Source organism: Brassica rapa, chromosome A06 (assembly GCF_000309985.2).
Source record: "Brassica rapa cultivar Chiifu-401-42 chromosome A06, CAAS_Brap_v3.01, whole genome shotgun sequence".
NCBI lineage: Eukaryota > Viridiplantae > Streptophyta > Magnoliopsida > Brassicales > Brassicaceae > Brassica > Brassica rapa.
Genome location: NC_024800.2, coordinates 3,227,220 through 3,254,554, shown reverse-complemented (window position 1 = coordinate 3,254,554; position 27,335 = coordinate 3,227,220). Strand labels below are relative to the sequence as shown.

Below are 27,335 nucleotides of genomic sequence, written 5' to 3'. Positions count from 1 at the left end.
CTGAAATTATCCAGTCAAATGCAAAACTAACCTATGACGACTGAAATGTAAGTCGTCTAGGTTCTTTGGAATTTTTTTTGAAACCAAACAATAGTAGACGACTTAACTTTCAGTCGTCTCAGGTTACAGATTTCAAAGTCAATTGCAAAAATAACCTCTGCGTTGACCAGACGACTTCCAGGTAAGTCGTCTACAGCCAGACGACTGAAAGGTAAGTCGTCTACAGCCAGACGACTTCCCAAGTAAGTCGTCTGACGAACAGATCTGGAAAAAAACTCGATGTCATACCTTATATTGGTGAGATAAGTTCCTTAGCATACATAAGGCTTCTCCAAGCACACAGAATCACAAACGAAAGTCACCCACCCATAATCGTTAGCTTCTATGACTCTATGAACCATAAAAATTTTGGAATCAAAATCTTGGGTTTTTTTAGCTCATTGTGGAGAGAAAGTGAGAGATATGTTGTGTTTAGTTCACAAGAATGGAAAAAAAAGAAGGGTAAATCGATTTTGGGAGCATTAAGAGCTTCAAATTGGTTGTTCATGGTGGTTATGGTATTGATGACAATGGCAATCTTGTAATTACTTGAAGATGATGAGGGTGAGAGAGTAAAAATGTCATTTTCGAAAAAAAAAAAAAAAAAAAAATTGATGGCATTTTCGTAAATTATATGAACTTGTGGGGTGAATAGGGCAAAACCAATTTTTTAAAAAAAAGGAGGTTAGTTTTGTGTTTGACTTTAAGTTGTAGGTCAATTTTGCAAAAATCCCTATAATTAAACCATAGATTTTCCGTGAATGATTATAAATTTATAACACACATACATTGAATAAGCTTGTAGATTTCGCTTCATGATTATTGTACTTCTGTTTATTTAATTACATGTATAGATTAGATCTTTAAGTATTTTATTCCTTCAGGTATTGACTAAACTGCCGTTACCTTCAACATTTTCTGCGGTGAAGATCTTCTTTTTCAATGTATTTTATACTAAAATTTTGTGCTTATAGGTCAAACTCCACTACCTCATTCTCTTCCAAAGTAATCTTTCCAACTACTAATCCTTTCATCATTATTTAAACCTTGAATCTATAAATATATCATTTTAATTATATTTTGGAAGCAAGTATGTGTATCACTGCATTGATTAATTAGTGGTGGTGCAAACCAAAGCCTTTCAGTAATCACTAAAATTTTCAAGTTAATTTCTACTTAACACCAACGACACTGAACAATTAGATGTTTCAATTAGTGTAAGTCTATGTAAATACAAAATACTATGTGTAGATCGTTTAATTATTATGTTTTAGTCTTTGCCAGTATATGTAATGAATTGGACGTCACTGTATTAATTTAAACTTTAAGGTTCTCATAATTTTTAGACAGGTACTACGAATGAACCAAGTTCCAAGCGTATGTTTCCCGTTATGTTAATTCATCTACTATTACATGGAGCTGAGTCCTAGGAAACTCTTGGAATAGTATTAATACATCATCATCAAAGTTCGTGTAACATCTGCTACTTGAATCATCAAACGTCAATAAGAAAGAACGCGTGAGTTTATAGTAATTTGCTTTTATCATTGATCCCTTAAAACACGGCTAAAATGATGTTGAAATTGTTGTTTTGATGTAATGATGAATTTCGTCTTCGCCGGTCTATATGCACTTAAAAGATATTATGACTATAAAATGATGAATGATATCGTATTTGTTGGGTATAAGATGTTACCTAGTAATACTAAATGTGAAAGGAAAAGAGTGTAAAGAAGAAAATAATTAAATTGTCTCAATGAATGAGTCTTAGGATTCTCTTTCATTGAAAAACCTTGTGCTGGTGCATCTCTTTTTCACTATATATGAAGTAAGACCCACCACACTATTATGAAGAAAATTACACTATTTTGCTCCTTAGTGTAAACGCGTACGAAGACACGTGCGAACATTATCATATCTAACTATACGTATTGGGGGTAGGAAGAACAAAGGGGACCTATTTTGACGAACCTACACACACATCAGAAAGGTTGATGATTATATAACCTTTTCCTACTAATCCTACACATCTTCTTGGGAGGGAGAGAGAGAGAGAGAGAAACAAAAGAGAGGGGGAGAGAGAGAGATGAGTTTGAGGAATCTTCATGAGATGGGTTTAGGTTTTGAATCTCCAAGCTTCATTGAATGGCTTAAAGCTCCATCGTCGTCTTCTTCTTCTTTGTTATTTCGTATCAAGACCAAAGATGTTATATCAAGATCAAACCACCAGAGTATGTTGGAAAGATCTCTATTCTCATACCAACCACAAGAACCACTCAACACGTCTATTCGATGCTTGCCTCTTCTAAACAAGCTCATGGAAAATGAAAGTCAGGCTTTGGATGATATCAAAGAAGAGAAGGATGATGATGATGTGGTTACTCTCCAGATCGGATTGCCAAACTATCGACGTGGTAGCTCTGTGGAGGATGATTCTGATACAACATCCGATCATCACCAGAAGAGCCCCATCAAGAGAGAGATAATAGATGATGAAGTGGTGATGATGAAGAAGAGAAGGAAGATGATCATTGATGAGGAGATGAATGATTTGGATATGGAAGTCTGTGGGAAGAGGTTTTGGATACCAAGTCCCGCTCAGATTCATGTCGGTCCAATGCAATTTGCTTGCACTATTTGCAGCAAAACCTTCAATAGGTACAATAACATGCAGGTACGTCTTCTCTCTTATTATCTTTATCCTAGTTGCTTTGGTACACATCCACTAATTCACCAAATCTTGCATTTTATGTCAAAACATTATCACTTTGTGTCATATTAACAAAGTAAGAAACATTGTCACTATGTCAACTTTACCTTTGCAATTTTGTCCATTGAAATATTTCGTAGGGTATAACATTTACGGTTATATCTTCTGAAAGGAAATATTTCTTAATGTACTGTACCTTTAATTTTAAACAACTTTCCCCTTCACAAATACAGGATACATGATTTTTGTTTTGAACAAAAGAAAACAGACATAGGAGTACTGAAACTAACATCATTACATACAGAGTATGAAAGGACTTTAATTTAGTTGTAAACTAAAGATTATGAACTTTAATGACTTAATTTTACGGTAATTAATCTCGGTTGGTAAATCATCGTAGTAGTAGATATACAACCCCCAATCACCTAAAAGAAGATAGTTTGGGTGTATAACTTCTGGATTAGTTGAGAAATCTTCATAAATCTTTTGACTTTTTTTTCATTTTGCGGTGCCTTTTTGGTTGAAAAGCCAAAAAGCAAAAATAATCAGAGTGGGATTTGGTAAAGTATAATTCAGAAAGAAACAAAAAAGGAAGAAAAAAACAATGATCACACTACTTTTACTGAATCTATGCAATCGATTACTTCACCTAATGATAATATGAGTAAAAGGCTTCTAATTAAGTATCATTCATTCTATATGTATTTTACTTAGGATTCTTTACTTTACCATTCAATATAAACTTATTTTCCTCTCAACTTTAATTTTACAAACATTACACCAATCCCTACTTTTAAGCAGGAAACACATTTTTTTCTACATCAATGGTTTCTTTAACTGAACTTGTGAAGTGACATATATAATAGATATTAGAAAGTGTAGTTCTAACTTGAACAAACATTGGAGTCCCATTTATAACATAATGGACATTAATATTCATAAACTCAATCATCTCACATATATATAAACATAACTGTAAAAATAAGTTATCCACATCAATGCAATGATATATTTTACGTTCTAATGAATTAATATATACCCAACACAGATGCATATGTGGGGACATGGATCAGAGTTCAGAAAAGGAGCAGACTCACTGAAAGGCACAACCCAACCCGCAGCTATCCTGCGTCTACCATGTTACTGCTGCGCGGAAGGATGCAAGAACAACATCAACCATCCACGTGCCAAGCCCTTGAAGGACTTCCGTACACTTCAGACACATTACAAACGTAAGCATGGCTCCAAGCCTTTCTCTTGCGGAAAATGCGGCAAAGCGTTGGCCGTGAAAGGTGACTGGAGGACTCATGAGAAAAACTGTGGGAAGCTTTGGTATTGTACATGTGGATCAGACTTTAAGCACAAGAGGTCTCTTAAAGACCACATCAAGTCTTTTGGTAATGGACATTCTCCTCACCCTTCTCTTTCGTTTGGTGGGTTTGAGGAGGATACGGAATGTGTCACCACAGAGTGATCAGAGCCACGTTAGGTAGACTCGTGGGGGCTGTGGGAACCATCGGTCCATATAGGTAAGATCTGAATTTTCAAATGTTGCTTCTAACCACAAAAAATATCGAGTCTAACAAAGAATTTCTATCTTGCAAAGGGAGAAATTCTTTGTTAGACTTAGACTCAATTACATCAAATCTAACATCTTAGCAAAGAAAACGAAGCAACATTTTAAAATTTAGATCTTCTTATTGGGATATATTTATGGTGAGTCTACATAGAACCCCACACTGTCTATCTAACACTTGTAAAATTTGAGGTCTTGAGCGTTTTAAGTATTTGGTGTGTTTTAGTTCTATTATCATGCATGTTAGGGTGTTTTGCGACTAAAAATAACCTTAAGAAGAGGTTAATTTAAATAATGCTCTCTAACAAAAACTTCTCTTTCTCCGAGGGATGTATTTGTCGGGGAGCATTTGGTTGCTTGTGTAAAACCCCTGTTTATCTTTGTAGTAAGCTTGTACTTTGTTTCCAGTCTTAACTAGGTTTCCTCTTTTTTTATTAAGGGTGGTTATCTTGTGAAGCACGTGAATTTTCTGTTTCTCTCATTCATGTATTTGTATTAGATGAGAAAATTGGTGTGCTTCACTCTATTATTGTACGATAATCCTCCTTTGAGACTTTCTAAATATTGTAATCTCTCTTTTCATTACATATGTGACATGCTTTCAATCTTATTTGTTCGCAAAGTTACAAAAAAAAGTTTTATAGAATAAGAGAACACATCATCGGAACGATCTCAACTTTGCCTTCGGCTTTAGATTGACATCATGTAAGAATATCGTCTAAATTTACCATACATTTTCATCAATATGTGTGACATGACAAATCGAAATTGTATAAAACAATCTTACCCTTTGCTCGCATCTCCCCGATCTAAAGTAAAATCTTTGGGACTTAACAGAGCACAACACAAGCTACTTTGCTTGAAGAACAAACTTTCTGACAAAACTTCTTTTGATGATGGTATACACTATACTTCAATGGTAAACTTTTACCGAAGGGATCTTGAACGCTTTCGGCAAGAACGGAATCGCCCTGGGATTATTCTCCAGGTCGTGATACAATCTGTACTCCGCTTCATAGTCATGAAGCTTCAGCTCAGCTTTCTGATTCGTATGGTAATGATGCTTAGTCAAATTCGACTTCCCAAACCCGAAAACGCTAACTCTCTCACAAACCCCCACCGCGAGCATCACCGCCTGCATACCAGACGAGTAATGAAACAACGACCCTTCGTGACCTTTACTCCAATCCCCAAACCCTTCGTCTCTCTTCTCTTCCAAGAACTTCTTCACGGAGTAATACTTCACGATCCTAGCGCAGAGTACGTCGAATCTCGGATCAGTGATGACAAGTGGAGCTTTGTGAGAGGGCTTGCAAACGGTGTAGTCCAATAAATGAATCGGTTGGCAAATGTACATTACTATAGGTACTGAATCTCCGTAAGGATGGCAATTGCAACGCTCTCTCCTCGCGCATTGGTGGAGAATGTTACTGTTTATGAACGATACGCTCGTTTTCGATCCCACCTTGTTCTCGAAACGCTGCGTTTTAGCGTTGTTGAGACGAATCACTATCTCGTGTTTATCGATGACGTCACCGTATTGGCTGTTTAGTAACGTCCCGCTGTTACCAACAACGGCACAAGACGAGTATCTCGAAACCGAAACGACGCCGTTTCGGTGAGATTCGATCGGGTTCTTGATAAGTCTAATCAAATCTAGTATGATGCGAGGCTCGTAAGCCTTTTTGGTACGAGTCCAGATCCTAAGGTTTCTCTTGAACTCTGACCAGTAACGAGAGACCTGAAGGGAGGAGCGAAGATTCGTTACCGGAAACTTGGACGGAGCGTAGCTTCTGCTCCTCCTCCTTCTTCCTCCGATCGGCGTCGCCATGGAGCTGAAGTAGCGGCGGTGGCTTCTCCGCGTGTTGTCGTAATCGGAGATCAGATCGACCTCCTGGTTGAACTTCGGCTCGCCGGGATCGACGGCGGCGAACTCGAGCAGCGTCTCGTTGAACGCGACCTCCTCCTCCTCCGCCGTCGTCACGAATCCGGAGGTGCTGCCGAGCTCGGCTATCGCCGAGCTGAAGGAGAAGCTTCTGCGGCGAATCGCGACTCTGCAGATGAGCGTCGCGGCGAGGAAGCAGAAGAGGAGGGCGCTGAAGAGAGGTCGGACGGATCGTTTCATCTGGATCTTTAGATGTTAAATCGAATCTGTAATGGTGACTAGTGAGCTTGACGACGAGGACTCCATTGTGAAGAATCTCTGGAGGTGAAGTCAACGAGAGGGAGACGACATTGTTACTAAAATGGAGATCTGGAGAAGGAGGTTAGTAGATCCGTCGACGATTCAAACTAAACATTAAATAAATCTTTTCTTTTTCTGGTAGATGACGCAGCACCCTCCATGTTGTTGTGTTCCCCCTTTACGCTTTGTAGCTAGAGTAGAGAGATAAAGAGTGTGTGTCACTGTGTGTGTAGCTTGTTTAATTCTTTTCTTTCATTAATAAACTTCTTTTAGTGGATAGGAGACATATATTTTGGTTAATGATTCGTTGCTATTTTTAAACATGAATTTAGAATTTAGTTTTTGATAAAACAAGTTTTTAAGAGAAAAAGACCAAAATAGCACTAAATCAAGTTTTTTTTCCCAAACTAGCACTCAATGCCAAAAGTCACAAAAATAGCACTCAAGGGGTGGGGTTTAGGGTTTAGAATTTAGGGTTTAGGGTTTAGAGTTTAGGTTTTAGGGTTTAGAGTTGAGAAGTGAGGTTTTGGGGATAAGATTTCAAATTTTGAAAAATAAAAAAATTAAATTTTTCAAAAGATAAAATGCTATTTTGGTCATTTTAGTTTTTGAATGCTATTTTTGTGATATAAACTTAGAAATGTGCTATTTTGGAGATTTGCCCATTTTTTAACAATGATATTTATATTTTTTTCCAACTAATTTTTATTAAGAAGCATCTGTAATAACATTAAAATATAAGAATGAGAAATTTCCTACCTAGTCTTTTTAGTTTATTTTCACAAAAATAGCTATAAATGAAAAAAATGATTAAAATAAATTTTATTAAAGGATAAACCTAAAATTAACTAATCTACATATGGGTTTACAATTAAAAAACTAAGTTTTGTGGATAGACTTTTAAATTTTTAAAAATTTAAATTAAAATTTCAAAATAAAAATATTGTTTTGATCATTTTTTAGAAATTATTTTTGTGACAAAAACAATTAAAAATAATTATTTGAAAAAATTGCCTTATAAGAATTGATATATATATATATATATATATATATATATATATATATATATATATATAATGATATATATATATCTTAATAATGATATATATATATATATATATAATATTCATAGAAAATTATATCGAATATCTTGATTCGGTAAAAATAAAAATCATCAGATAATTTTTTTTATAAAATAACTCAAAACAATTTTAAAATAGTCATAAAACAATCGGCTGGATATAATAATTTTCTCAACTTGTTATAAAATATTCTATAAAACAAATAAGAAATATGGAAGCCTCTTTAATCCAGTGATTTGATTAAGGATTCATTAATGCTTCTACACTAGAAAATCTGAGGTTCAAAATCTAGAAAATGCAAATGTAGAATTGCATTCAGACGTATATTTTCATATTATGATAGAATTATCGTATGTAAAATCGTTTATGTATCGTTGTAATATCATAATAATTAACCAGACATTAAAAAAAACAAATAAGGAAAGGGCCGGGATTGATTTGATGCCTTTTTGTTTGTGGGCTTTTGGCCTATGCTTGCTTATAAAAACGGCGGGTACTGCTCTTGTCATTCATTAAAACAGTTGGAAACATCCTACACATTGACGTTTTCGTTTTATACACACAAACACTCGGCTGTTTTCTCCGACGTCAAAGTCGCCTTGTTCCTCAATCCTCATCTTTCCTCTAATCATCTCCCTTCCTTTAATAATACTTTTCCAGGAAAATTTTCTGATCATGAATCGTCCACGCTTCTAGGGCTTCCTCAAATCATCTCAATTTTTAATTCAGCAAACGAATTTCAATTATCGATTATTTTCTCTGCAAAACCCTAAAAAAAAAAGAGCCATGTATAGCAATTTCAAGGAGCAAGCGATCGAGTACGTGAAGCAAGCGGTTCAAGAAGACAACGCCGGGAACTACAACAAGGCCTTCCCTTTATACATGAACGCGCTCGAGTACTTCAAAACCCATCTCAAGTACGAGAAGAACCCTAAGATCAGAGAAGCGATCACGCAAAAGTTCACCGAGTATCTCCGCCGCGCTGAGGAGATCCGAGCTGTTTTGGACGAAGGCGGGTCGGGTCCTGGATCTAACGGGGATGCTGCTGTGGCCACGAAGGCGAAGAGTAAAGGGAAGGATGGAGATGGGGAGGATAAGGAGCAGTCGAAGCTCCGAGCTGGGTTGGACTCTGCGATTGTGAGGGAGAAGCCTAATGTGAAGTGGTCTGATGTTGCGGGGCTTGAGAGTGCTAAGCAAGCGTTGCAGGAAGCTGTGATCTTGCCTGTTAAGTTTCCGCAGTTCTTCACAGGTATAAAGGGTCTTACTTTATTGGATTCGTTGATCTGTTTATTGATCAAAAACTTGATTGTTGTGATTAGGGAAGAGGAGGCCGTGGAGAGCTTTTCTGCTGTATGGGCCTCCTGGGACTGGGAAGTCGTACTTGGCTAAGGCTGTTGCTACTGAAGCAGATTCTACGTTTTTTAGGTAACATATGTCTCTACAAGTTTGTTGTTCTTCATTATGTTTGAATGATATCCCCTGTTGTCGTAAGATATATATGATGCACTTGGCGCAGTTTATAGTTATGTAGTTTAAATGGATTTTTAATGAGGAACTCTATATTGGGGCAGTCATGTAGATCTTTGGGGTTTAACGTGCCTTAGTTTCTTTCTATGTACCTTGCCTTACAGTCGGAAAAGTTTTAGCTTTGATGAGTATTCTGTTTTATTATTGAAAACATGATGTTGTGTTCTTTTTGCCTCCCAACTATCAGTGTGTCTTCATCGGATTTGGTCTCGAAGTGGATGGGTGAAAGTGAAAAGCTGGTATCAAACCTTTTCGAGATGGCCCGGGAGAGTGCTCCGTCAATTATATTCGTTGATGAGATAGATTCTTTGTGTGGTCAACGTGGGGAAGGTAATGAGAGCGAAGCTTCAAGACGTATCAAAACAGAGCTTCTTGTTCAGATGCAGGTGAAAAGATTTATAGAAATATACCTGCTAAAAATGAATTATTAGCATAAACTGACTTTCCTCTGTACTTGTTTCTCAGGGTGTTGGACACAATGATGAGAAAGTCCTTGTACTGGCAGCAACAAACACACCTTATGCTCTTGATCAGGTGAAACACTTTAGAGTGGACTGTTTCTTCGAATTTATTGTCAGCTTCAGAACAACACTGAAATCTAAATACCGTGTTGATTGTAGGCTATTCGGAGACGTTTTGATAAGCGTATCTATATCCCTCTACCGGATGTGAAGGCTCGGCAGCACATGTTCAAAGTAAACATTCATCTAAGTAAAATTATTTAGGGTGTCAAAATCCTTTTTTACCTAATGATGTCCGTGTATGATACAGGTGCACCTGGGAGATACTCCTCATAATTTGAATGAGTCTGATTTTGAATATTTAGCTCGCAAGACACAGGGATTTTCTGGTTCAGATGTGGCTGTTTGTGTATGTGGTTTGTCCTGAGTTATTATTACTATCCATGTGAACAAACATGTCTTTTATTCTGAATGGTTTCTAATCTATGGCAGGTGAAGGATGTTCTGTTTGAACCTGTGAGGAAAACCCAAGATGCCATGTTCTTTTTCAAGTCAGCTGATGGGACGTGGATGCCATGTGGCCCTAAACAATCTGGTGCCATTCAGATTACGATGCAAGATTTAGCAGAAAAAGGGCTCGCGGAAAAGGTATGCAGTTTATCATTGAAGAAAATAGAAAATTCTAATGGAGAATATGCAAAAAGCTTATGTTTTTTTTTTGTTGGACCTGAAACAGATTATTCCACCGCCCATCTCAAGAACAGATTTTGAGAAGGTATTAGCAAGACAGCGACCAACAGTGAGCAAGTCTGATCTTGAGGTCCATGAGAGATTCACAAAGGAATTTGGAGAGGAAGGTTGATCATTGATCACATAAATGGTTCAGCATCTCTCTCTGGTGTCAGGGGAACCTCAAGCTCCTGTTATTATGTGTGTACTAATAAGAACACATCGACTCTTGTTTCGTCCACATCATTGAATTTTCTTTATTTTAACTGTAGAAATTATTTCAGATATGAAATTTGCTCTTGGTATATATATATTCATAATCTACCAATCTAAATACTCATCAAATTAAATTGTTGAAAGTGTTGGTTTGTATGTTTCACCCCTTCCAATGGTAGATAAAATCTCAATTTGGGAAAAAAAAGTACTCATCAAATTAAATTGTCATATACTTGTTTTTAAGAAGACTAATGAGCCAAGATCGCTAGTTACGACTGTAATAAGTCTAAGTCTGTTTCTGACAAATGAAATTAAAACAATTCTTTTAGCCCACATCATCATTTTGAATGTTAAATAAATCTATGCACAAATCTATAGCCTATGAATGATGTCTTCCGGTATTGGTTTGCCAGCTTCCGGTGGGATCTAAGATCCAAGATGTGCATTCTTCTAACAGTTTAAACTTCTGGCGCTTTGCTATATCCAAGAAAATCTCCATCCTCTTGAGGAACTCAGACCCGCCCTCCTTGCATCTAAAGGATCCAGAACACTCACACTGCTCTGTCAAATGAGCCGCTTTCACCTGATTGCACCTAGTGCAAACTAGATCCTGCATGTGGTACATTCTTTCTCTCTGTCTCACCATCTGGAGAAGACTATTTTCCATCTGCTCTCTGTCATATATCTTCCCACATTGTGAATCTATGCAGCACCATTCTTTCTCTGTTAATAGAGCTGGGTCTCTGCCAATATCTAGGTCTCTGTAGGCATCACAGTTGCTGCAACAAGAAAAAAAAACAGTTCAACACAACTCAGTAAATACATATCAGCTCCTTTACTTCTTACTTACTCTTGCAAGAAAGTCAAGTATGTCAAAAGTGAGCTAAAGGTACTACTAATCTTTTTTCTGGGATTTGGGGAGAGTCTAAGGCAAGTTTCGTTTCTTTTAGTGTGACTAAACGCATCCTGCGTGTTGCAAACAGACAACATTTTTGCTATAATGACTCACAAGGGTGTGCCAGGAAATTGTCAGGGATTTTTCGTTTTATATTTAAACTAGTGATAAAAAGAAAACTCGATTTCGTAAAGATATTTATCTATTAACTAGATGAAGGCACCACAATGCATATCTGAATCACGAAAACTGAGCATATCTGTTTATTCAAGTAATACCTGCAAGCCACATTAGGTAAGATAAAGGAAGGCCCAGGATCAAGAAATTCGGCTTCAGCGGCAAATTCTTTTACGTTAATGTACTTCAACAGATTCCTTTTCATTACCTATAAAGAAAAACTATGTCAGAAAAATTGTATGTCTAGAGAACAAACATGTGAAGACGATAGTCAGCACCTATATGAAAAAATACTTAGTTTTACTGCAAAAAATAGTTTCAAGAATTACACAATATGGTTATCAAACAGAATCAGTATCAGGTAAAGAGGAAACGGAAGGAGTGGAGTATTAACCCGAACATCTTGCTCGACATTTTGGTCAAGACCCATAACAGCACAGATAGTTTGTATGAGCTCTAACGTGTAATCTCTTTTGGGAGCTTGACTAGAATCCCGAGATGCATCTGAAACGTCTATCTCCTTCATGTGTGACACGATATCATTGATTTTTGCAACAAGCATATTAAAGAAGCTGGATGGTATCTGCATTAAAGAAAAAAAAAGTGAGACAATTTTTTGAGTGGATGAAAAATATATCAACCGAATTGGGCTTTAAGACTACCTGTTCCTTTAGATATTCTACCATCTGTGCCTCTAAACTCTCTGAACTGCCTCTTTTCTTCTCTAATGAGAATTTCCATGGGTCAAATATAAACTTGGCAACAATTATGACGAAATCCCTCTGCCAAGACAGATGAAATGCATGAGTGTCCATGAAAACATGGTCCATGAGCGGACACAAATTTTTAGTTCTGCTAAATGACCATTGGTTTGAGTAAGGGATCTGCATGTAAACCTGAATATACTCAGGGAAAAGTCGAGCGACACTCCACTTTGGTTCAATAGTCACTTCGTCAGGTGAAATTTCATCGTCGGTAGCTTGGATACCAGCGTAGTTATACTACAAAATGTTGAAGAAAAGATGGAAATATATCAAGCAAAGACGAGATCAAGAACTAATGAAGAAAGATGGAATTTTAGTAGAGTTCCTTGCAACTTTGATATAATTTCTCAGCCATCCAGGTGAAAGTATTTTCATTTATCAGTTTTAGTTCCTCGACCCACTTTTGGTCTACTGGAACCCTGCATGCATTGCAGGTTCCATGGATTTTTAGTTTTTCATTTCCCATGTTTGAGGCTCAATTTTTTGTTCACGGGTTCGCAATTTACAGTTCTAAACAAAATTTGCCCTGTTTGGCAATCAGATATTGTAGATACAAGAGGGAAGTATAAGAGATCCAACCTGGTCCATGAAGAGTAATGAGTGCCAGTAGTGAACCGGCTCGAGCAAGATCCACTCAAAGATATCGCTGTTAGTGGCAAAGCATTTAGAATCAGTGACAGGAAAATGTGTAGAGTCCACAAGAGTTTTAAATTATAGACGTATATATTGGGCAACGAAGAAACCAACCTATTCCCTACAGCTGTGAGCAAGCTGTCACAATAAGCCTTAGCAGCAGATAGATCAAATTTCCCTGTGTCGATAACGATCTTTGAGAAGTCTGCAAATATTATTGTTGCACCTAATCTCCGCAAATCAGTCAAAAGCAGCGCAAACACCTTTTGCATGACCTACAATATTGATGAAAACCACAAGATGTCAAATGGATTTAGAAATTTATATGCAACCAAAATGTGAATGTCAAATGTCAAATATCAAGATCAAATATAGCCTACGACAAGTATACTGCAGCAACCATTTATAATTTGTAAGCAACAGAGTCGACAAAAGAGTTGACTGAAAGAAGAATCAGACAGAGATGCAAGGAGGAATTTTTTGTCCCAAAAAAAAAAAAAAATATGCAAGGAGGAATTAATATACTTTGCTGCATTTAATCGCACCAACAAATTTATACCTTAAAAAGCACAAATCATTAACTGTCACTTACCTTGTGAAGCATGAGATGAAGAGCTGGATCATGAAGCTTCGAGCAAGGGCTACAAAATGAAATTACCGGTTGGTATTTAATGAGTTGAGAATAAAGTCAATATGTACAGGATACGACATAATCATACCTACAGAGCCACCAAGACAAACGTTGCAAAATGGAATCAGCATATATATTGCGTGATTTACACACATCAGTCAAGCAACTATTAATTAATTGTTTCAGGACTCGGAATGCTTGAGCACATCCAGTGGTCTCATCAAAACTGGCGTTAACGTTCGAACTACTTCCTCTAGGATTCACATCCTGTTCAAATCCCAAAAAGTCACCTCCTTCCATCTCGCTCACCAGGTTGCTTTTCAGAAGGGCATTAACAGCCAAGTGATGGATCTGCACGATGCATGTTAATTAGAAAAAAAATCCAAAATTCACAACGATTAAAGCAAAAAAAAAAATTGTGACCTTTAACTCCACAGAAATTTTTCTATACGCTCCAGGATATACCAAACTTGTCTGTTGCACCTGTGACAAAAGAAGCATCCCAGTTATCACCTTGATAGTCTAAAAAAACATGGAAGCGGGCGAAGTTCATGACAAAGCCCACGCATACTAAAAGGCAAAAAGGAAAAATCATTTGACATACCTCATCAGCAAAGAATGTCTCTTCATTGTTCAGACCACCAAGGTCTGGAATACCATTATCTGACACCCAAAGGACCTGTTATACAAATACAAAATCAATGATATGGAAAATCTGCTTCTCTCTTAAACACATAATAAGGCATTTCAGAGTCATAATCAGTGATTTGGAGAAAATAGCATTTTGCCAAGGTTTCAGGTATATAGTTTCGAAGCTGTACGCACAGAGCAAGAGCAAAAAAGGAAAATAAAAGGAAGGGAGGCAAATAATGCAGTAGTTGAACTATTATAACACTTAGAAGCTAGACGGAAAGTCAAACAAAAAACCTGCTGCTGGTCGCGGAGTGCCCTGGACAGGAAGATATCTACTGTGAATGTTAACCAATCTAGTCCAAAATTCCCCAAAGGCACCTAATCAGTTGCATGGAAAATATAAATAGCTGCAATAAAGCAATATTATGAAGAACTACAGATCCACTTTACAAACATAACCTACATGGGCATATCTTGACTGGGAAATCCTTCGATCCAACCACTGAAATGCTGCAGCACAACGGAACATTGCTAATTTTGCTGCCGGACGTTGCCAGGAGACAGGCTGCGCATCACAACCACATCCACGCAAACATATTTATCATTAGTTGATCAAATGAACGTCTATCGTGACGGAAAAAAAAAAAAGAGAAAGGTCGATCAGTCAAGGAACCTGATAACTATTGTCATCGCCGTTGAAGGGAATCCTCACACATGGGAAATCATCCAGGGCTTTTATACCATCCTTGATGGAATTAAAGTCAGGGCATTCAGTGACTACAACAGTTGGTCCAGAATTTTCTTCTCTGCAAGAAAAGGAAACAATGGGAAAAGTCAAACCAGAGTGGAGTGACCTGAAGTTGGTTGCCTTGCAAGAGAAGTCCAAAATGCGTCATTTTTCACACCATACAATCAAAAAAAAATTGTGCTCAGCAGTTAACTTATACAGTTTATCAAATTAAGAAGTAAGCTAAAGAACTAATCACGCGGGAACAAAATAATTAGGAAAAGCATGCCCAACTGATCAGCATTAGAAAATCTATGGGTTCATCAAGTCACATAAACATAAACAGGTTGCACTGTTGTAATCAGGAAAATGAGTTACCTGTATTCACTTATCGCTTTTTGTATAATCTTTTCGGCAGCTTCAGCATGGTCAACATAGTCCACCTGATAATAAGCATTCAGAAAAGCTTGAAAAGTGCAGGATTGTTATTGCAGGGGCTGTACGTAACGGCTTTAAAGCTAACCTGGAAAACGATACCATCCCAAGACAATGACTCAAGTGACAATTCTTGGCAACCATCTCTAAACTGTCTCTCTAGGGCAGATGGTAATAATTCCTTGTCGCCATAAGGATTAACTACCACGGCAGACATAAGCTTCGATGCATGACAATATAGAACATATATAGCACGTAGTGTTGAGGTGCTGCAAACAAGCAAAACATAAGAAACCTTCTTTCAACTTAAATTGCATGTAGTAGAAACCTTCTTCCATCAGAAAAGGGGTCGTCATGTTACTTAGATTTCTACCTGTTATACAAGTAAAGAAGTGGAATTGATCGCTCCAGGTAGCGGCATTCAGTTGTAGTTTTCATATGAAGTTCACCAACTTTCCATCCATCTTGGGTGTTACGGTGCTTGGCTGTGTTATCAATTTTGCATACACATCCTATCTGACATATAGCACTAAACTCCAGCGGCACCTTTGTTTCATATATGCCCTGCCAAAGTCAAATGAGGTTAGCAAGCACAAACATGGTACTCTACTTGTGCAAAATCAAAGTGACATGCATGATCACCAACAAGTTGGTCTGGTGATTATCTGGCTCAGTGTCAGTAAGCACCAGAACAAAAGTTCAATTCCCACCGTGCTGATAAGTCACTGGGCCCCATTCACAGTTTATTCAAATAACAAATTAAACAGCATGTCCAGCACACACGTTAATATAGCTAGCTACCCATCGCTTGTAAACTCCATACCAGAATTTTCCTTACACAGGATACTTTATGCAGCCAAATTTTCCAGTAGAAAATTTCAGATTCCCAGACACCATGTACAAGTTGTCTATTCACCAGTATTAATGGTTAACCAAACAAAGAAAAGTTTTCCTAACATTTAAGCCATGTAGATGGGGTATTCGATAAAAGGTTGGGCTTCTGATGCACTGTATTACTTTATAAAATATCTCACCTCAATTTCAGGGTCTGCAAGAAGAGCTGCAAGCTTCTTGCTTTCTTTTCTAAATTGTTCTTCCTGAATCTCTACCTGTAAAAAAACAAACAAAATTATAACTACCTAGAAGGAATTCGAGGGGAAAGATGCATAGTGGTTGAAAGACATGCCTCAATCATATTATAACAAGGCTTTCCATGAGGAAGAATCTTGTTGACACACTTTCCGGGAAATTTTCCATCTATAGGAGCTTTGGAATTAATGTAAAACACTCTTGGGATTGTCAATGGGATTTTAAGCATCAATCCTTCCACAACCACCCAAGCGAAAAATTGTCCGCTCTGTGGACTTGGGACCAGCTGTATTATCTGAAAAAGTCGGAAAGAGAGCGTTAAGGCAAATGATTAGCAAATATATAAAATACATTGAGGTCGACATGCGTACCTGCCAATGTGAGCTAGTCAAAGCTTCTTCAGGCCTCCTAAAGAATGAACCTACACCTCTTCTAACCTGTGTGACTTTTTTCTTTATCTCATGAGATTCAATCTGCTTTAAAGATCGTTGATCACCCAACCTACAAAAAGAAGGGACACACCGTCAACGAGTTAATCCACGTTCCTTGTTGTAAAAGCAGTGGATGTTCTATTGAACTACATTTTGATCCAAATCAAAACCTGCTCGTTGTAAGACGAACTCCAGGAGAATCTATACAATCATGAGAACTAACCTTCGTTTCTTCTTCTTCTCCACAATTCCTTTCCATTTTCTTTTTTTCACTTCAAGCCAACCTTGGTAATCCACGTTCTTGTCAATGTTCTCAAATGAGATATCGTCATCGCACTTTGGATCCTTGCTCTCTTGCTGCTCACGTCCAAACTGTTCTTTATTAACTTCATAAGAACGTGCAATTGGCTTTGGTCCCTTTACGCCAGGCTTGTTTTCTTTGCAAAAATCCTCAATATCGTCCATATCATCTTGAGCCACCGAATGATTTTTGTCCAACACACCATCTTTGTTTGCTGAGCTGAACATATCAGCTAGTTTTCTCTGGCGAAATTTATCATCTTTTTCACGGACCTTTTTATGAAGCCAATCAGGATGAAGCACCCTAGGAACGGGATTTGCCACCTGTATAGGTCATATAAGCCGTTAGATATATATCAAAAGAACACCCAAAAAAAAGTGAGAATAACGAACCTTCTGCATTGCAGCGGGAATGGTGATAACTTTTTGGATAGCTGAACTAAGACGCTGCTTGTAATACGACCAGTCAATAATTAAACGAATATCAACTTTATGGTCTGAACTAAGGCGCTGCTTGCACCATTTTCCCAGATAAAACTTCATTCTTTCTGTAAAATTTGAAAATATACATCACATTTGAAGGTTAAGAACACAACAACATAATCTCACTAAATAACAGAATATTTACCAGGTTCCGTTTTAGATAAGGTAAATATGGCAACAGGGACAGCACGTTCACTTACAGGTGACCCCTGATCATCAAAAGTTGGTAAGTTATAAGGGTTGAAAATACTATGAAGAGAGTGGATGAAGCACTATGCTCAATGAATACTGATCAGTAAATACTTTTGAGATGTAATAACATTCCTAATATAGAGATTTGCATTTGAAAACATTCCATGTTTGACAGAAATGTACCTTTGGTTCACAAGCAACAATGTATTGGCAACGCAGTCCTTTATCTTTGACCATTGTATCACCAAGAAAATCAGCCAGGCGTTTTGCTGTGGTCACTGCACATGACTTTTGCTCACCATAATCTGCTAAGGATTTGCTCATGGTGCTTGATTCTGATATATAATCTAGTAGTTCACTGTCGGCAATATCTTTTCCTTGATTCTAAAGAAAATATGTAGGGAAATCTATGAGCAAAAAAATTACCCAGTAGCAAATAAGAGAATTTAACAGCACCCATATGAAATTATTCCTGCTCAGAAAAGAGATAATCGAGATATATGACATACATCGAGTAGGTCAAGCCACCGATTTGCAACGGCTGCAACAGCAGAATAACACTCTTCAAGTGTTGATCCATGGAGAAATTTGTCAAAAAGCTCGGCCTGTAGAGAAATAAAAGAAAAAGAAAATAATATTCACTTCAGTGTCTGACATCTCCATGAAGTGTAAATTTTTTAAAAAGTTCAAGAATTATGCTGACCTAAAATTTTCGAAACATTACACATACACCATTCAAGTAAAAAACCTGTTTATTTTATTGAGATACTTTGTCTACCAAATAATAAACGTCTTACTACATTGGGCAAATATATGTATGTAACAAGCTCAAGTAAAAATAAGAATCCAATAAATAGGATGGAAATTTTCAAACAAAATATACGGAACAAAAATTTATGAAAAAGCAGAAATTTTACTAATCACTTCTTTCTTTTATGAAAAAAAAAAGAAGGAAGAAAATAAACTCTCGCATAATTACTAAATTTTCACCTGACCAAACAATTTAGAACCATTGGAATTTTCCCAAACAGAGAATTACTTAACCACAGATATCAGTATTACACCTTCAAACTGCTGTTAGAAATAGTTTATAATACAAGTGGATCAAGCGAAAAGCGCATTGAGCCTAAATATAGATAAAGCAACAATTTGATGAATCATTACAGCACAAGAAAGTGAAATGATACCTGGAAAACTTTAATGAGTTTCAGCTCCCCTCTACGCTTGATCTCAAATCCCTTGAGTTCTGCTAAGGTTCCGTCATGATTGAAAACAGCATACCGCTTCTTAAGTAAGACTCCTTCTTCTTTCGATGCAGGAATAATCATTGCCTGAATGGAGAGAATCACATATTACTTGTTTGTGAAAAACCAAATAGCAGCACTCGACTAAAAGTCATAACGTATACGCATACCTTGTACGGTCCATCCACTTCGAATTCAATGGAGCATTCACTATGCGACTCGTACGTCTTGCGTACAGGATCTACAAGAGTCTGTTTCCAACCAATAACAAAAGGAAAAATAGAAACTGAACACAAGGCAAAATGCTTCCAGAACCAAAAAGGTTCATCTACTGAAGACTGAACACAAAAGCTACTTTTCAGTAAGGGCAGCTCCGGTATACCTGATATTGATCATTTGTATTATTTTTAGCCACATCAACATTAAGCATTACACACGGATAAGAGATCGTGAATTTCTTCATGTCTCTGCAGTAGACAAAAATCACTGATATATAACTCTTTGGAATATCGTAAACCACCAAAATACTGCTATAAAGTAAAAAAAATAGAACAAGTTCCTGATATGGAGATTGCAAAATCTTACATCGTCTTAAAAGTAAAGTTCTCAGGAAAAGATCCAGGTAGAGCACACCATATACCATCTGTATCCAACTCAAGTGGTCTCCCAATACGCTCAATAAGCAAACGGGCATTCTGGATGATTTTGGCTCCAGTATAGGTAACTACACCAGCCATTTCCATAGAGTACCATCTTGCACCCCTGGAATTGGTTTCAAGTAGAGATTTGGGTCAACCAAAATGGAACAGACATAAGGGTATAGCCAAAGTGCAAGCTCTTTGCAAGAGATCAGAGAACTCACTTTCGCATGACATATCCATAGAAGGAATTAAGAATACACTTATGAGCTAGCTGCAAGGAATCGTAAACCACTACCATGTCCTGTCGCAAAATTTTAAAGCTAATAAGCATCTAAAGGAAGTTCCGGAGATGATATATATGATCAACTATGTAAGAAAATATACCTGTGCTTCCTGGATCTTGATTGAATTGCCACTTGCCTTGGCCTCTGACAACTTTCCCTTCCAGACCTTGTTAAGTGTTTTGTATTCATACCTCCTATCTCGAAAGCTTTAATTACATACAAACACCATAAACAAAAAGCAACAAGGAAAAGTATTTAGGACTTGGCAGAATTTACATCATTGTCTATTCACCAAAAAGATTGCTGCTCAAAAAGACAAGCTAAGTCCTAACAGAGTTTCAATCAAGAACAGGATTGGGAAAACAAAAGTCACACACCTTCGAACAGTGTCTACATAAAACGGATTTTCTCTCATGCATATCCCAGCCTCAAGAATTTCAGTGCTTGGCTTGTCAAGTACTCGTCGATATGCCTATCATAGCACAAAACGACTTGCCTTTATATATTGACATTGTGGAGAAAATATTATCAAAAGAAAGAGAGAGAATACCTTTTGACAATATTTTTTCAGTCTTTCTTTTAGTTTAGATTGTTGCTCCACCTTTGGTAGATCAAGGAAAGATTTTGAAGACTGAATATTTGCACCAGCATCAACAAATTCGGACTCAATCTGCTTCTTCAGATGGTAATAATCACTTTTCTTGGCCATGTATGTCACCCCACGCCAAACCCATTCAAGTTTTCGAAGACACGTTTTTCCCGGGCGGTTGAAATCACATGCGGTGCAAATTTCATTCGTAACTATTGATGGTGGCTGGCAATGAAGAGGAAATTTCCACTTAGCATAATATTCCCACGGGATTCATAATCTTGACAGTGACGGTTGTGTTAATTTGGTAGATATTGATTTATAATTGCATGTTACATCATAAAATCAAGAAATCAGTTAGAAACATGCAAAAGGTTATTTGATGTACCTGAAGCCTATTTGTTAAGATGATATTTGGATACATCGCTGCAACATCAAGGTGATAAATAAGAGGTCCCTCTTCACGTATAGGGCAATCTCGTAACTTTTCCAGCTGCAGGGAAATAAAACCGCCAAATCATAACAGAACTAAGAGGACATCCCAAATCAGGTAGTACAGGGAAATAATGTATTAAATTATCAGGTTTTATGTTCTGCTTTCCGAAACCCACGCATGTATGTGCGTAGTTGGTGACAACTACTGTAAATGGACGGTATTTAATGGACTATCTCCTCAGGTTAACTTTGTTCTTTCCAGAAGAACTATTGGGGTTACTTTACACGAGAGAAGGATCGTCGATATGAGAATGCAAAGGAAAACTCTCCCAGAATGAAATGTGTATGCAGCGTCAGCCATTCAAAGAGACAAGAGAAAACACACGCTGACAAGAAACAAGGGAATAGGCGTCAAATCACTATCTATAATTCAGAAGGGGAATCTATTACCTTTTCCTTGATTTTTTCCTTCACTTCATCATAATTGGAAACTGAATCCATTCTCATTTTCCCTTCTACAGTGATAGCATACTCCAGATCCCGGTCAAGGTTATCGATCAGTTGCTGGCAATTAAATGGTCCAATATCAGATAGGTGCATAAATAAGTGACATTTGAACAGAACCATATCAGAAGAAGTAATGTTCAGAAAACAACAAGAAAAATCATATTGAGTAAAGTAAAGCAGATTACTAGCCTGGTATGCCGATGTGTCTAGCTTAAAACTGGTTGGAATGTCAGATCGGAAAACACCACTTTCGAGGCACTCTACATGGCCACCAATATATGTCTCACTTTCAAGAAGGTGACTTTGGTAGAACTTCTCAGGGTCAGCTTGGTTTTTATTGGGACATACAACATTTGCCTTATACGCCTGTACAAAGAATGGAAGACGTCCAATTAATAGAATGTGTCATACATCAAAGATTGCTAAAGACCTTGTAGTAAATGGAAGTCACCTCAACCATCAGAAGCATTTCACAAAGGGTTCCACTTCCTTTACGTAAGACCTCATCAGGGACCATAGGGATGATAGTCGCGAGAGAAAAAATGAACGGGTGAACATATGTCATGTATAGGTAATAAGTTGCAACAGCATCAGAGACAGAATAGGAGGCCATTGTCTGCAACATGGAACACAAATAAGATATAAGCACCCAATTCCACGCAAGCACTGCATAGACTAAAAATCCACAATTGCTGGAAGTTATCAGTCACAACATCCATGTTCGCTCCTAAATTTTGCGTACTGATAAGAGATAGTGTTTAACAGGAGCAGGAGAACATTTCTTCATCCCTTAAAGAGACACTAATTACTAGAACAAATATCGTCATACTCTACCCTATTCCAAAGCAATCAAACTACTACTCCAGTTCTTAAGAACCCTGATTAATTTATCAGCAGTACCTGTGGTTTCTCCATGGCAAACTGAACCATGTCTTCTGGGTTCACTTCCAGTGGATCATAGCCCAGTTTCGCCTTTGTAACGGCCTGGCATTTAATTAAGAGACGAGCATTACTCAAAACATAATATGAATTCCTTTAAAAAGGGACATATAAGAAAAGGATAAACAATAGCAAAGAGAAAGAAGTCAAATGAACCTTCAGACCATGGCTTCCCTGAGGAAGATAGCTATCCCGTTTCACCCAAGCAAAACAATCTAAATGGCAAACGAATTTAGCTCGACATTCACCTTGATTATGATCACAACGGAATCCCAACTCCTGAAACCATGGGGAAAGAAAACAAAATATACCAGTCAAAGTTAAGAATAAGATAGAAACTAAATAGTAAGATGCAGAGAATAAAAAGAGAGAAAAAAGAGTGATGCATGTTTTTGAAATAGAGTTCAGAACAGAACCAAGGTTCAGGATGAGTGGCACCTGCCAACTCTCAGAAGACTTCAGTGTTTAAACGCAAAAACATGTCACTCAAGATGAATATTATATTCACGGAAGATGACAAACAATATGTAGAAAATAGGCATGCAGGCGAGGATGTAGGAAGATCTTAAGCAGTGATACTGTTCTATCATTAAGCAAAAGAACACTCGCAAGGTCACAATAGTATGTCAGCAAAACTGTCACAAACTTTTTCAAACAGAATTTCTATAAGTATATCATATACTTCCTTAATGTCACGCAGATGAAATTTTAACGATACGACAATGAAGGAAACGTGTTGCTTACCTCATTCATTTTGATCTCATGATGGGATGCTCTGCGTTCTATAAATGGCCAGTCGAAAAAATCACCGTTATATGTAACATAAATACCGGGTTTAACCTCTTGCATATGGGAAAACCATTTTCGAAGGAGTTCAACCTACAATACAAAACCAAGAAAGAAGCTTGATTCTTGTTCATCAATGTTTCTTATATATTACTCAAATCCAGACCTAATTTACCTCGTTGCTAACGTTAGTAACTTTGAAATATCCTTCAAACTCTGGTTTGGGTGTATACTCCAGATCTTCTATGTCTTCGCCAACACACTGGTTTAAAATGAAAAATACTACGTGTAATCAAAGAAGATTGAAGCAGTCCAAATTTTTATACGGAAATAGAGCTGAGATATCAACCAGAGTTGACAATGACATGCAATGAAATTTTTATAACAAATCAGAAATCATGTTTTATAAACATAGAGAAAAAGGCTACAGTAGACCACAAACAATCTTTATGCCACATCATACAAAATCAGTCAGACAAAGCAGTATAAGTTTATATGGATCATTTATGATATCCCCAGGATTGACTTAATCTTTAAAGAAACACTGCATTTATGAGCTTTTCCTCAACTGATTGCTTGACATAATCTAAAAGATGATAAAGCAGGGCTATCATCTCTTTTAATGATTTGGAGATCATGCTCACACATCATGTATGATATTATCATCTATTAAATCATATTCAATACAGAAAAATGTACATAGTATTACCTCTCTGTTAACAATTAGAAAACCTTGCCCATCGACCATGTAAGATATCATCATAATTTGATCATATTCAGCATCCGGAAATTTCAACTCAAGCTTTGTTGTCTCTATATCGAATGCACAAACACGGACTTCTGCGCGCTGGAGAATATCTGTCCTCTTCTCTAGTGTGACATCAGTGCTGGAAATACTGACATTGTACCATTGCCCACTCCGCACATCTAGACACCAAGAAAACGTCATGTTTTGACAATCTTTAGGACTAACAGAAATTTAATTTTGACTAAATATGTTACCTTTATCAACTGCAAATCGAACATGATAAGGAACATCGTACTCGCGGAGGTCCACTAAAGAGTCTAAGCAATCTTGAAGACGTTGTTCTCTGCATTCCAAGAATAAAAAGAAAAGTGAGCACCGGTATCTGAAACTTGAGAATAACTAAAAAACAAGAGAGATCAAGAGGAACAATTTGAAACCTCGGAAACATAGGCAGTTTAAAACAACAAAAATACATCGTCTTACCGTTTTCCAGCCAAAATGGATTCGTATGCTTCAAGTGCGTCAAATTTTGCCTGGTTTCGTTCGACAACATGCGACAGATCCCTCTTGACTTCCATCAATTGTTGCACAGTATCAAATGATACTTTTAGGTATTTCTTTCGCAGGCCAGATAGATGATTTTTCTGCTCATGAGCATAAGAAAAAATAAACTCGAATTGGTAGGCCATAAACAAAAGTTAGAAAGACACACTAAGCGGAAGGAAGACTATAGAAGTCATGAAACCCTTCCTATCTTGCATACTATCGTAACTGATCATTAAACAATTAAGAAAACTAACATTAACAGTTCCAGCCCAACGTTATATACTCGCAAACACCTAGAGATTTCCGAATATGAATGCAGGATCACATTTTAAACTTATTACGATAGTTACTCAGTTTTCAAGTTACAAGAAGAGGATAAAAACTAAAGATTGCAGCAACATTTTGCTTAAATATGCGTCTCGAAAGAGAAATACGAATCATTAGGTAGACTAACTAAATCACATTAACAAGTAAGGATTTGAGGACTTACAAGATCAAGATCCTCTTTTTCAACAATCTCAATATCAGCAACTTGTCTTTCATATCGCCGTCTCAAGTACGCTTCAACTTCCAGTTCCATTTTCTCCTGTAATTTCGCAAATGCAGTTTTATTAACATCCAGAACAAAACTACGTGATTACTTCAAGGAGCATATCAGATGATGCACAAAGAGAAAATCAACATACTTTCGTAGCTGCATAGAAGTACGGGCGGAACTTGTACTTTGTCTTGAAATAAAACCCGTCCTGAAAAATAAAAACAAATCCTCACAACTCAATCGAAATAAAGAAAAAAAATGCGATAAAAGAAGATTCATCAGCTTATACGAAGCTAACAGAGTAATGATTAAAAACAGCTCTCACCTGAGTAACAAAGTAAAGATCCACACAGCTATAAATCTTCCCAGTATCGGGATCTTCCCAAGATGACTGCAAAACGTAGTGGAACAACCAATCAGTGAATAACTTAGTACTAATTAGATCAAAGTCCATACTTTTTTATTAAGAATCGAGTTCGAACCCCTACGCTCGATAACCAAATTGAGTTCGTAACAGAGTGCGACGGAGACTTACTGATGCGAATGTGAGTAGCCACCCGAGGCGCGTTTCCCCTTCGGAGAAAAGCCCAAATCCGAGTTTAGATTCGAGCTCATCTTCCGCCGTTTTCACGACTTTCTGAGTATTCGATCTCCGCGAGTCCTTTCGATCCCATCTTCGATTATCTCCGCTCATTTTTTTGCCTGAGGAGGGGCGATTGATAAATTACGAGACACGGAGGCTCCTGAATTGGAGCTTTCTTCCCACTGGAGAAGCTTCGAAGTCGATTGCGTTCTGAGAATAAATTAGGGTTTGAAAAGGGTTTCGCAGATGGAGGAGCTTCGTGGATGCAGGAAAGAGAGTGGGGGACTTTAGAGAGAGAAGCTTTTATCATTTTCCCGCGCTTTCTATTTCACTTTGCCCTCGGTTTCGGAATCTAATGGGCCGATGTAGAGGCCCATTTAAGTAACTTCGGATCGGCTCCAGTATCTGCCACCAACCCATTAAATAGTAACTCAGATTAGATGTGTAAACCAGATCTCGGTTTACTTTTGGTTTGGTTTGCTTGGTTCTTAAAGAGAATTGTATCACGAGAGACCGATTAAATCAAATTTTAAATCTTGAATAGTTATGTGTTATATTTTTAATCAAATTTTTTTATGCCAATTTTTTTTATTTCTACAAAAAACGATTACAGCAAATGACTAGTCATAAAATTGAAGTAAAATATGTTCGGTTTACAATTGGAGAAAGACGGGAAAATGATTGGTTAACCAAAACACTGGTAACTTGGAAGTGGACCAGGAACCGACCCGTTATCCAAGAACTGTAAACCGAACACCACAAGAATGGCTAGAAGCGACAGGTAAGACAATCCCTCGACCGCACCCAGCAAACCAAACGGCCCATTCGGCAGACCCGACCCGGTTTTGGTCTTGGTGTACAGAGACCAGCCCACGATGCCCAACACCACCAAGTAGCTCACACCTTCCAACGCGCCGATTGAACCGGCCGGTCCTGGAGGTAAACCGCAACCAGTTGTCTTCAGAGTGTAGAGTGACCATCCAATTACCGGCGTCGACACTAAACCGCCGGCTATAGCCGCATTCTCAAGAAACCCGCCAGACTCGGTGTTGTCCTTGGCCTTTGCTATGATCCTGCATGACGTCTTAACTGGTTGCCGGAATAGTAGTCCCCGGTGAAACGTCGGTGGTAGAGAGGCGTTGATCGGAGACAGCAGAAGCATTTTAAAGGGAGAGGGGAGTGAGAGAAAGATTGGCACTCGTTACCACAAAATTTTGGTATGGTGTGGAAATAACAAAACTTCTGGATAAGCTTTTTAACAAGCCTTGGCGACCGTTTGATCTAAATGCATCATCACACGTTACACAATCCTAAGCAAACCATTAACCAATTATTATATGACATGTGTAAGTGTAATGGATGTGAAACAAAGGACGAGATATAACTCAAAAGATTAATCCACATAAGCACCTTACAAATTTTAAGTAATCTGAATCTGAAAAAGGACTCTCGATTGCAATCTCTCCTGATTACAATCCAATTTACATGATACGTGTTCATCTCACAAGAAGGAAGATTCATAAACCACTCAAACTATGAGAGCTACTGGGACTTTGATATCATATCTGGGTAAAGTTACT

General features: G+C 37.5%; 5 protein-coding genes across 5 annotated transcripts; 2 read left to right on the top strand and 3 right to left on the bottom strand.

Moving 5' to 3' along the window:
• The first annotated feature begins 493 nt into the window (after positions 1-493).
• LOC103871572 (zinc finger protein WIP3) lies at positions 494-4,912 on the top strand. The gene is made up of 3 exons (XM_033274013.1): positions 494-501; positions 2,081-2,713; positions 3,798-4,912. The coding sequence occupies exons 2-3, from the start codon at positions 2,126-2,128 to the stop codon at positions 4,221-4,223; spliced, it is 1,014 nt and encodes a 337-aa protein (XP_033129904.1). The 5' UTR covers positions 494-501; positions 2,081-2,125; the 3' UTR covers positions 4,224-4,912.
• A 78-nt stretch (positions 4,913-4,990) lies between these two features.
• Positions 4,991-6,866, bottom strand: LOC103871573 (beta-1,6-galactosyltransferase GALT29A). The gene has a single exon (XM_009149837.3). The coding sequence runs from the start codon at positions 6,448-6,450 to the stop codon at positions 5,239-5,241; it is 1,212 nt and encodes a 403-aa protein (XP_009148085.1). The 5' UTR covers positions 6,451-6,866; the 3' UTR covers positions 4,991-5,238.
• A 1,312-nt stretch (positions 6,867-8,178) lies between these two features.
• LOC103871571 (protein SUPPRESSOR OF K(+) TRANSPORT GROWTH DEFECT 1) lies at positions 8,179-10,637 on the top strand. Its single transcript, XM_009149835.3, has 8 exons — positions 8,179-8,841; positions 8,912-9,017; positions 9,307-9,505; positions 9,585-9,653; positions 9,740-9,814; positions 9,891-9,989; positions 10,073-10,228; positions 10,317-10,637. Exons 1-8 carry the CDS (start codon positions 8,379-8,381, stop codon positions 10,440-10,442), a joined length of 1,293 nt encoding a protein of 430 aa, XP_009148083.1. The 5' UTR covers positions 8,179-8,378; the 3' UTR covers positions 10,443-10,637.
• Positions 10,638-10,716: 79 nt separating this feature from the next.
• Positions 10,717-26,064, bottom strand: LOC103871570 (DNA polymerase epsilon catalytic subunit A). Its single transcript, XM_009149834.3, has 48 exons — positions 25,708-26,064; positions 25,498-25,563; positions 25,321-25,380; positions 25,125-25,220; positions 24,572-24,732; positions 24,343-24,431; positions 24,050-24,267; positions 23,516-23,602; positions 23,299-23,433; positions 22,711-22,833; positions 22,516-22,599; positions 22,067-22,231; positions 21,805-21,981; positions 21,559-21,672; positions 21,062-21,166; positions 20,635-20,898; positions 20,462-20,556; positions 20,185-20,290; positions 20,022-20,101; positions 19,745-19,921; positions 19,542-19,626; positions 19,330-19,410; positions 19,103-19,246; positions 18,425-18,520; positions 18,099-18,299; positions 17,869-17,932; positions 17,634-17,788; positions 17,164-17,564; positions 16,881-17,010; positions 16,607-16,804; positions 16,455-16,529; positions 15,794-15,984; positions 15,509-15,689; positions 15,364-15,428; positions 14,932-15,064; positions 14,722-14,823; positions 14,553-14,636; positions 14,230-14,304; positions 14,049-14,108; positions 13,714-13,976; positions 13,587-13,635; positions 13,109-13,269; positions 12,941-13,007; positions 12,494-12,598; positions 12,260-12,379; positions 11,992-12,180; positions 11,699-11,805; positions 10,717-11,304 (listed from the first exon to the last, which is right to left on the bottom strand). Exons 1-48 carry the CDS (start codon positions 25,864-25,866, stop codon positions 10,905-10,907), a joined length of 6,543 nt encoding a protein of 2,180 aa, XP_009148082.1. The 5' UTR covers positions 25,867-26,064; the 3' UTR covers positions 10,717-10,904.
• Positions 26,065-26,418: 354 nt separating this feature from the next.
• Positions 26,419-27,002, bottom strand: LOC103871569. The gene has a single exon (XM_009149833.3). The coding sequence runs from the start codon at positions 26,915-26,917 to the stop codon at positions 26,441-26,443; it is 477 nt and encodes a 158-aa protein (XP_009148081.1). The 5' UTR covers positions 26,918-27,002; the 3' UTR covers positions 26,419-26,440.
• Between the last annotated feature and the right edge of the window lie 333 nt (positions 27,003-27,335).